General features: G+C 41.2%; 1 protein-coding gene across 1 annotated transcript; it reads right to left on the bottom strand.

The window, feature by feature from the left end:
- Positions 1 to 1,253: 1,253 nt before the first annotated feature.
- Positions 1,254 to 9,746, bottom strand: LOC110486053 (DNA-directed RNA polymerase III subunit RPC6). The gene is made up of 9 exons (XM_036942410.1): positions 9,599 to 9,746; positions 7,440 to 7,556; positions 6,272 to 6,339; positions 6,085 to 6,152; positions 5,595 to 5,707; positions 5,284 to 5,424; positions 4,806 to 4,913; positions 2,499 to 2,690; positions 1,254 to 1,457 (listed from the first exon to the last, which is right to left on the bottom strand). The coding sequence occupies exons 1-9, from the start codon at positions 9,656 to 9,658 to the stop codon at positions 1,380 to 1,382; spliced, it is 945 nt and encodes a 314-aa protein (XP_036798305.1). The 5' UTR covers positions 9,659 to 9,746; the 3' UTR covers positions 1,254 to 1,379.
- Positions 9,747 to 11,518: the final 1,772 nt, after the last annotated feature.

Here is an 11,518-nt window from a genome sequence, read left to right as displayed (position 1 = left end):
CAGGTTGGAACACATCCGTTAGGGCTCCCTGTGTATCTCTTCACTCGGGATATTTTAGCCGGCCATTGGGAGTGGGAGCAAATGAGAAGAAACGTTGGGCACATTGTTCAGTTTGGCTCCAAGGATGACCCCTTCCTGCCTTGGGAGGAGCAGAAAGTTGTACATAGAACAAGGACACTTCCAGAACACAATTCCCTGAGCTCATTGACACAGTGAGAAAGCTGAGGGCAGCTGCTTAAAAAGTAGCAGAGTTGTCCGCCATTGGAATATGACACACAATGAGGACAATAGCCCAATTACAATTCTCTGTTCAGTTGCTCCCTTCACTCTGTGTCCCTCTGGGGAATCCTCACGTGGACCCTTATGATTACGGTTTGGATATTCCAATTTATCAAGTGTAGTTCAATGTCATCAACGTGCTTATCTTTTGCTCCATTACTTTGAGTGCTCTATGGAAGACTCACCAGTTTTGATTCACCTGTGTTTCCATCCGTTTGAAAGAGTTAAGCAAATATTTTAAGATTCACCCATATGCACATTTTACGGACAGCCGTGAGTTTCCATCAAACTGGCTTCTTGCGAATAAAATGCTGTATAATGATGTTTTTATAACTAATGAAAACAGAAGTTCTATGTATTTCCATCCCTTAACTATGTTGATGGTTTTAGCACAAAAAGTCTGTGACAAACAGCATGTGTGCCCACTTTGGCCTTGGCGCTTGCGCTCTAACAGAACATACAGACAAATCATTAGGGTAATCACTTGCACATGCTAACATCAAACTCATGTATAAAAACACATGCTATTGGGACCCTTCAATCCAACACTGCAAAACAGGAATAAAACTGATTACAGTGATCTAGTGTACCCAAATTATCTACATCATACCACTCCTTTTCTTCAAATCAGATTGAGATCCACATAAGGCCTTCAGAGTCATGAAGGAACATACCACAGTCAGCCTAACCAGATCCCTGTAGTTTTACTTAAATGCCCTATAGTTGCTATAGATAACAGTGTCTACTAAAATGACTGACTTGACCTTTGAAGCTAAGAAGGTTCATTTTGAAACGCTGTCTGACAAAACGATTTAGGCTATTGCAATGCTGTGACATATCATGTGTGCTGAAGAAGTAAAACAATCTGTTTATTTCCAGCACAAAAGGAATGCTTTTGCAATACCTGTCCATCTTCAACACTTTCATATGTGCTAGATGAAAATGTAGCGGCAGGATACAATTGAGAGTAGACATTCTCTTAAAATATTTATTAAGCCCTGTATAAATAAAAAATATATTCAGATGTATCAAAGGTTGCTAGAAAAAAAACTATACATTACATTTTCTCCACAGAGAAACTTTACAAGCCAAGTCACTGGTCAAAAGTTCAGCCACTCTGCCATATACACACAGTTAGAGGGGGATATCTCACCTCCTTCGTGACAGTCATCAAACACCTAAGAGAAGAGACATAAATAAGTGTACACTCGTGGAAGAATCCTGCACTATCAAACCTACATAATACTTACTTTCCCTTTTTCTAGCACTTCCTGCTGGCTATCTGGCTACAGGTGAAGTACTTTGAATAGAATTGGTAAAACACTTAGGATCAGAAATCTGCAGGTCTCCTTTCATTCATTCTGCCCAGCCCTAGGTCAAAAACATGCCTTTCTAGTATTTGACGAGTGACTGGGTTCTCCAATGTCCACACTAGCATACCACTTACGGCCAAACTATACAGGGCATGTGTGTTTATGTGTTTTCTACACGTGTCTCTGAAGCTTTCTCAACTGATAAAGTGGCTGGTGCTTTTAATTCATGCCTCAGTTTGCTGCAAACTATAAACAACGCTAATGAAGGAAACCGCAACACTAGTGATGTAGTTTTGGGTGTTATACACAGTGTACAAAATATTAGGAACACCTTCCTAATATTGTTGCACCCCCCTTTTGCCCTCAGAACAGCCTCAATTAATCTGGTCATTGACTCTACAAGGTGTCAAAAGCATTCCACAGAGAGCCATGTTGATTCCAATGCTTTCCCAGTTGTCAAGCTGTTCTTTGGGTGGTGGACCATTCTTGATACGCACAGGAAACTGTTGAGCATGAAAAACCCAGCAGCATTGCAGTTCTTGACACAAACCAGTGCACCTGGCACCTACTACCATAACCCGTTCAAAGGCTCTTAAATGTTGTCTTGCCCATTTACCCTCTGAATGGCACACATACACAATCCATGTCTCAATTGTCTCAAGGCTTGGAAATCCTTCTTTTACCTGTCTCCTCCCTTTCATTGACACTGATTGAAGTGAATTTAACAAGTCACATCAATAAGGGATCATAGCTTTTACCTGGTCAGTTGGTCGTGGAAAACGGTGTTCCTAATGATTTGTACCCTCTGTGTATATCCCGATTGCAATGTTTAATACCAAGTGATACGCTGGTATGGATATTGAAACGGAGCCACTTGGCTGCTATTGCCTGTGAAGGGGGGCTCACCGGACAGAGGCCACAGGGCGTCTTGACCAGGCCTGTGGGCTGGATGATAGGGTTGACCCCTCTGTACAGCTTCATCTGGCCGTCCACACTGCCCACAGTGCCCTCCTTGGCCGCGATGATGGTCATCTCCACCTTGCCGTCGTAGATGAGCGTGTTCAGAATAGTCTCAATGTCCTCCATAGACAGGTCCACCTGCACAAAGTGCAATATTCAGACCTACAACCTCCATAGGAAATACAGTTGAACTCGGAAGTTTACATACACTTAGGTTGGAGTCATTAAAACTCGTTTTTAAACCACCACAAATTTCTTGTTAACAAACTATAGTTTTGGCAAGTCGGTTAGAACATCTACTTTGTGCATGACAAGTAATTTTTCCAACAATTGTTTACAGACATACTATTTCACTTATAATTCACTGTATCACAATTCCAGTGGGTCAGAAGTTTACATACACTAAGTTGACTGTGCCTTTAAACAGTTTGGAAAATTCCAGAAAATGATGTCATGGCTTTAGAAGCTTCTGACAGGCTAATTTACATAATTTGAGTCAATTGGAGGTGTACCTGTGGATGTATTTCAAGGCCTACCTTCAAAATCAGTGCCTCTTTGATTGACATCATGGGAAAATCAAAAAAAAAATCAGCCAAGACCTTAGAATTTTTTTTTTTTGTAGACCTCCACAAGTCTGGTTCATCCTTGGGAGCAATTTACAAATGCCTGAAGGTACCACGTTCATCTGTACAAACAATAGTTCGCAAGTATAAACACCATGGGACCACGCAGCCGTCATACCGCTCAGGAAGGAGACGCGTTCTGTCTCCTAGAGATGAACGTACTTTGGTACAAAAAGTGCAAATCAATCCCAGAACAACAGCAAAGGACCTGGTGAAGATGCTGGAGGAAACAGGTATAAAAGTATCTATATCCACAGTAAAACGAGTCCTATATCAGCATAACCTGAAAGGCCGCTCAGCAAGAAAGAAGCCACTGCTCCAAAACCGCCATAAAAAAGCCAGACTACAGTTTGCAACTGCACATAGGGACAAAGATTGTACTTTTTGGAGAAATGTCCTCTGGTCTGATGAAACAAAAATGGAACTGTTTGGCCATAATGACCACCCTTATGTTTGGAGGAAAAAGGGGGAGGCTTGCAAGCCGGAGAACACCAACCCAACCGTGAAGCACGGGGGTGGCAGCATCATGTTGTGGGGGTGCTTTACTGCAGGAGGGACTGGTGCACTTCACAAAATAGATGGCACCACGAGTCAGGAAAATTATGTGGTTGCAAATGGCTCTTCCAAATGGACAATGACCCCAAGCATACATCCAAAGTTGTGGCAAAATGGCTTAAGGACAACAAGGTCAAGGTATTGGAGTGACCATCACAAAGCCCTGACCTCAATCCTACAGAAAAGTTGTGGGCAGAACTGAAAAAGCATGTGCGAGCAATGAGGCCTACAAACCTGACTCAGTTACACCAGCTCTGTCAGGAGGAATGGGCCAAAATTCACCCAACTTGTTGTGGGAAGCTTGTGGAAGGCTTCCCCAAAATGTTTGACCCAAGTTAAACAATTGAAAGGCAATGCTACCAAATACTAATTGAGTGTATGTAAACTTCTGACCCACTGGGAATGTGATGAAAGAAATAAAAGCTGAAATAAATCACTCTACAATTATTCTGACATTTCACATTCTTAACTGTGATCCTACCTGACCTAAGACAAGGAATTTTTACTATAATTAAATGTCAGGAATTGTGAAAAACTGAGTTTAAATGTATTTGGCTAAGGTGTATGTAAACCTCCGACTTCAACTGTACATAGCAACTGTATGCTGACAGTTGTTACATTTGACCCCTCACATTGTACCCGTTTCACCTTATTTGTACAGAGTACCAACCATACTGTAATGAAACAGCAGGGAGCAGGTCTCGAACCCTCAACCTTCTAGTCCAAAGTCCAGCGCGCTATCGACTGTGCCGCAAAAGCATGCTCGAGCGGCAGAGTCGATATCCACGCTTATAAACCCAGGGTCGTTACAATACTTTGTTTGCTCTGATATTTTCATTTTCGCATGGACCTTTCCAGCCCATTACCTGCAACTATGGCAGATTCATAACCAGGCCAGTGGAGACAGTACAGCTATGTTTGGTCAATAGTGTGAAAATAGTAATGTGGACAATTATGCCCCAGTCCTCACCAACCAGTGGAGGATTCCACCCTGGTCTTGACAACTTTGGCCGTTATCGTTTTGTGACAAAATTGCGGTCAAAACCGAACAAAATGTTGCCAGCAGGAATCTCACCTTGCTGATACCGAGTTCACAAATACACTTCCACACTTCGTGAGAGGTGGCGAAGGAGCTGTTTCTTTGCACCATGGGGTTCTGCTTGCTGTCCCTCGCCACCTCGGCCTAGAGGGTGACAAACAAACCAACATGACCATAGAAATGATGTCCTAATAAACTCTTGGTTACCAGATAGCCTATAACTAGGAGCCAGAGTTGTTTCTGGCTATGTCAACCAGCCCTGCATTTAGAATTGGAAGAATTTTAGGGTGCATTCCAAAACAAATGCTAGTGCCTTAGAAGCCGTATAGATTTTCTTTATGGCATAATCTATTAGATTGAAGCACGCTTCACACTGTTCCCAACATTGACGTGCTCATATCAGTTCATTAGTAACTTATTTCCAAACAGTTACACTACAGAACACACCCTTTTAATTTCTGTGACTTGTCCATTGTAAGACATTTGTCCCACTCCCATTCAGTGGACCCTTCACCTTACTCTGAAGGAATTTGAAACACTGCTGATTGAGAACCTCCACAAACTCAGACTCAAAGTCCTGGTCACTGTACCAGGCTCCCCCAGTCACCGAGCGGTCTGGCTGCAGGTTGTATAGCATGTAAACCTTCTTTGACGCCTGGACAAACAACAATAACTCATTATAGGTGAGACTAAACACTTAAGAGTTTGTATAGCATGACTGCTGATGCATTCATATTATTAAGTGGTACTTTTCTTGATTCAACCATATCTGTGGTTTTTAAAACATGTCTTTTAGAATATTTTAGTGTTTGGAGCTTGACTCACAGCCACTGATTTCACAGCCTTGATCAGCTTCTTGCTCTCTAGGTTCTTGAGGATCTTGTTGATCTCTGTCAGAGGAAGGTTGCTCTTATATCTAATGTCCCTACTCCAGATCCCTGTGTGAAAGCAAGAGGACAGTTCATGAATATACAAATGGAAAGAACATTTCACAAAGAAATACAATAACGGAAAATAATGTTGTGGTGGTGGGTACTGTGAAGTGTCAAGTGTGAACTGGGTGAGCTGGCCAGGTTTGAATGGACTTGATGGCCCCATCCAAAGACAACACCCATCTCTTACCCCCTATCACTAGAGTAGATCTGAGAGGATTGGATAGATGTAAACAATGTGCGGAAAATGTCACCTAGCCTATCAGAGGGAAAGGTGAAGCATTTGCTTATACCTACCCAATTCCGTCTGCTCTACCCATGTAGGCTACCTAAGGGTGTAGGGGCTAGGGGTTGTCTGGACAGGACACCTCTGAAATTCCTACCTTTGTTTCCTGCATCCTCAATGACCTGATAGACCAGCTTCTCTTGATTGTCGGAGCCTTTCATTTTGCTTTGGGACATAATAAAACACAGTTAAAGTTCCCAATCATCCAGAAATAAAAGTCCTTCCTAAAGGCTTCCTTAAAAAAAAAACATTGTTAAATGTTTAACGACCATGCTGACATTTACCTTGCTGTCTGAGCATCCTTCATGCGGTATAGAAGTCCTGAGCTGTTTCGTAGAAGGTCCAACTGACCCTGTGTGCACAAAATTCAACTTGGTTACAACATTCCCATCCTCAGCATTGCGCTGTCAACCAGAAATATTGAGCCAATGTTTGGACAATTTGATAATTAATGAACACATGGATCTATCATGCATCATGTTCTTTACCCTTATGTTTTTGTTACTGACCAACATGAACATGAGGGCATGACAACATTATCATTCAATGCATATTATGACAGTATCATTTATTGAGGATAATTGACAGTTATTGTCGTCATTGGTAACAACATTGTGATGTGACAGACGATAGCCTAATCTATTTCAACTTGACTGGCAGTAAAGTGCAGTCAGGCAGCCCTCAGCAGGAAAGCGCATTGGTGGACATTCTGAGTAAACTGCCTATATTCCTATTTGCTAATGCACACACCTTAAGTAACCCGTGTCTACCCATTTAAAAATATATATATATTTTTCCCATCAATAGGAATACAACTTTAGGCTATAGGCATACATACACTTTCAGTTTTATGCATTCTGGCTTTCATGCAATGGAACAGTGAATTAATCTAACGGAGTTCCCTTTCAGAAAGTTGTTTGAATTGCTTCAAAACATAAATGTAGGGGATTCATCATTTGAAAGACAAACAACAGTGGTCTATAGAAAAACAGTTTTTCTATTGACCACTGTTGTTTGTGCCTACAGTTGAGCAACGCTTACTAAGAAATAAGTTAACCATGCCAGGCCAGCTTAATCGCTCCATGCGAATTGGCCCAACAGTATATCCTCCTACCAGGCCGATCGCAAAAGCTTTAAGACCAGTTAGTTTTAAAAGGTGTATAGCCTAAGAAATTCTCCTCAAAAGTTGCCACTTTCAAAAATACACAAATTTAAGTTGTAGGCATTTTCTAAGTACATAATCACGATGGAACAAAGGCTGATATTGCCCAACCCTAAATGTACAAATCTACTCAACGTACCCATGACAGTGAGATCACAAACTCCTCTGTTTGTGACCTTGTCAACGCCTTTCTCATTGTCTAGCCAAACATGTCTGGCATGACAATTACATAAGGAGTCGTTAAGAGAGCAGAAACAGACTGGCACCCAGGCTACACCTGTGCCACTTACCAATGACAGTAGTCTGTTGATGGCCATGGCTCTCTGTTGAGCCTCCAAATTAGGCATGTCATTCTGGATCACCTGGTCTGTTATTCCATGAGGGAACTGTTGACAGAGCGCCTTTATCCTTTAAAATATCAGAGTATAATATAACATTACATTAACGTTAGTTAGCAACCTAGCTAGTCAGGACATCAGATTTAATAAATTAATCTATAAATGTCTTACTGCTTACTCAAATGATGATTGATGTAGCTAGGTAGCTTGTCTAACTAGTAGATGAAGCTCATTACAGTAGCTAGTTCATGTATTACACAGTCGTGGCCAAAAGTTTTGAGAATGACACAAATATACATTTTCAAAGTCTGCTGCCTCAGTTTGTATGATGGCAATTTGCATATACTCCAGAATGTTATGAAGAGTGATCAGATGAATTGCAATTAATTGCAAAGTCCCTCTTTGCCATGCAAATGAACTGAATCCCCAAAAAAAACATTTCCACTGCATTTCAGCCCTGCCACAAAAGGACCAGCTGACATCATGTCAGTGATTCTCTCGATAACACAGGTGTGAGTGTTGACGAGGACAAGGCTGGGGATCACTCTGTCATGCTGATTGAGTTCGAATAACAGACTGGAAGCTTCAAAAGGAGGGTGGTGCTTGGAATCATTGTTCTTCCTCTGTCAACCATGTTTACCTCTCAAGGAAACACGTGCCGTCATCATTGCTTTGCACAAAAAGGGCTTCACAGGCAAGGATATTGCTGCCAGTAAGATTGCACCTAAATCAACCATTTATCGGACCATCAAGAACTTCAAGGAGAGCGGTTCAATTGTTGTGAAGAAGGCTTCAGGGCGCCCAAGAAAGTCCAAGTGCCAGAACCGTCTCCTAAAGTTGATTCAGCTGCGGGATCGGGGCACCACCAGTACAGAGCTTGCTCAGGAATGGCAACCAGAAGGTGTGAGTGCATCTGCACGCACAGTGAGGCGAAGACTTTTGGAGGATGGCCTGGTGTCAAGAAGGGCAGCAAAGAAGCCACTTCTCTCCAGGAAAAACATCAGGGACAAACTAATATTCTGCAAAAGGTACAGGGATTGGACTGCTGAGGACTATGGTAAAGTCATTTTCTCTGATGCCCTTTCCGATTGTTTGGGGCATCCGTAAAAAAGCTTGTCCGGAGAAGACAAGCTGAGCGCTACCATCAGTCCTGTGTCATACCAACAGTAAAGCATCCTGAGACCATTCATGTGTGAGGTTGCTTCTCGGCCAAGGGAGTGAGCTCACTCACAATTTGCCTAAGAACACAGCCATGAATAAAGAATGGCACCAACACAGCCTCCAAGAGTAACTTCTCCCAACCATCTAGGAACAGTTTGGTGACGAACAATGCCTTCTCCAGTATGATGGAGCACCTTGCCGTAAGACAAGTATTTCTTTCATATAACTAAGTGGCTCGGGGAACAAAACATCGATATTTTGGGTCCATGGCCAGGAAACTCCCCAGACCCATTGAGAACTTGTGGTCAATCCTCAAGAGGCGGGTGGACAAACAAAACCCCACAAATTCTGACAAACTCCAAACATTGATTATGCAAGAATGGGCTGCCATCAGTGGCCCAGAAGTTAATTGACAGCATGCAAGGGTGGATTGCAGAGGTCTTGAAAAAGAAGGGTCAACACTGCAAATATTGACTCTTTGCATCAACTTCATGTAATTGTCAATAAAAGCCTTTCACACTTATGAAATGCTTGTAATTATACTTCAGTATTCCATAGTAACATCTGACAAAAAATATCTAAAGACACTGAGGCAGCAGACTTTGTGAAAATTAATATTTGTGTCATTCTCAAAACTTTTGGCCACGACTGTACAGTAACGTTAGTTAGCTCACTATAGCTACATGCATCAAACTGTCATTGTCAAACTTGAGGGACTATGAGTCAAGGGTTGAAAACATTGGCTGAATGAATTGAAACGCCTTCTTTAGCAGATTTGTTTAGTTTTATAAGGCAGATTTAAAAGTATCTAAGTCCCTTGGTCTATGTCTTGCTAGCTAGCGTTAGTTGGCCAGATGTATCCCATTTGAGCAAGTGAAAATAGACAGCTAGTTAGCTACCTAACTAGACTGCGAGCTAGCCTATGCTAGGGACTTCTTGACAGCGACAACCCTGTTTTCAATGTCTACGGGATCTGTGGATTCTTTCTTTACTTTCTTTACATCCGCCATCGTGGAGAGTTGTACAATATTATATAGGTAACGTTAGCTAGCTAGCAATGCAATTCATCAACAATTGAACATGTGACTCTGAGTCCAAATCGCATTTGGGTGGCTATATAGAAGCCCAGAAATTGCCTTTTAAAAACGTAGAAAATACCTTTCACTGTAGTAGTTCAATTCATTTATAATTTGATTTCTTTCCTAAGCTTATTGTCGTCAGTATTTTAGTATTTAGTGAGGTATTTGGTACATTTTGTAACAATAACACATATTCTTTGATAATGGTTTATTATAAGGAAAAACATGCATAGAACGCAGTGGATTACATTTCTATGGCGCGGGCATTCAACGTTTTCCAGGTATTTCAGGAATAGCAAAATGATAGCTAATATAATAAAAATTGAGAATAAACAATGAAAACGTCGTGAATCCTGCCATTGGCTGTGGTGGTTGCTAAGGAGTAACGTTATGTTTCTCCATTGCTGCATCGCATCTGTTTTGTAACATCAGCGGAAACTGTTCAAAGCAGCTATATCAGGTTTTTAAAAAACAACAATTTATCAGTCTTAAACACTTTATAATAACACGTCACTTTTTGCAATGGTCTGATGAAAATGTTTTTATAGCCGAATGCATTTTTATTATAGGACAAAACATGACAGCCGGTTGCATTGTGGTGCCTCTCATACCGATTCGAATCCCCCTCCTGGTAAAGCCAAGCATGAGATAGACACCACAACTCCCGTTGAGATCAAATCATGCGTGTATCCATAATGTGTGGAGGATGCTAGTGCATACATTAATATATTGTATGTACCGCATTTATGTTTGAATATTGTTTTAACATTGTTTCATAGTTTTTTTGTATGATATCCACAATGCACTGATTACATCTGCTCTAGATTCAAAGGTTTTTGACAAACAACATATATTGCTGCCTAGATATCTCAGATGTCACTCGCTACCACACTCTGGATGGTACAAAAACCAGGGTTTGGAGAGAACAGCACTTTGAAGTATAGCGGACCAATATGCTTACCCGAGGACAAAGTGTCAGTCAAAGCTCTGGCTATTACCAGGTTGAATTGTGAAAGGATTCTACAAAAATATATCACACAAAAACATTTATTGTTTCATTGCCATTCAGTCCTGGGTTAAATACGATTTTGTTTTCCCTGTACCATGGAATTAACATAATAGTCCAAGCAGGGATACCCTAAATACTTGACTTAATTGATCCATGTCTGGTGCTGTTATATTATTATAATTGCTATTATGGATAATTGATGACTGAAACTGACCTTATGTTTATAAGGTGGTCGAGAGAGTGCCATTGTCAACAAGCTATTTCTGGTGGAGTATGTGCCCTCAAACGAGCCACCTTCCATTGAGGACAATGAAGAGAACGTTCTGAAGGAGTATGAGCGAGACCTCCCTAGGCAGGTATAGTCAGGCATATTTGCATAATAACACTTCATTTCACATGTAATGACAACTTATGATAAGATATGTCACATTGCCGGTTTGCATTACAGTTGCTACAAAGCTAAAGAACTTTACTAAAATGTCATGCTTCTTCACAGGTTTTCTGGGGAAGCCTAGCAATGACGTGACATAACTGGCACAACAGTTATTACATGTTAGGCTACATCAGGCATTCTCATGAAAACTATACATTACAATGATGGAGCATTCAAACAAATGTGCTACCATCTGCATCAATATGTGTTCTGAACAAGCTGAGGTGAAGCTGAGTAATACTGTTACTGTGGATCTATTGTATTGCTCACAGGAGATTGGGGCAGACAACGGTTCTGGAGATGCCTCACTGAAGCTTCAAATTATGTCTAATTTAATAACTTTTACTAA

The sequence above is a fragment of the Oncorhynchus mykiss genome, chromosome 13, assembly GCF_013265735.2.
Source record: "Oncorhynchus mykiss isolate Arlee chromosome 13, USDA_OmykA_1.1, whole genome shotgun sequence".
In the NCBI taxonomy this organism is placed as follows: domain Eukaryota; kingdom Metazoa; phylum Chordata; class Actinopteri; order Salmoniformes; family Salmonidae; genus Oncorhynchus; species Oncorhynchus mykiss.
This window is presented reverse-complemented; position numbering and strand designations above follow the sequence as displayed.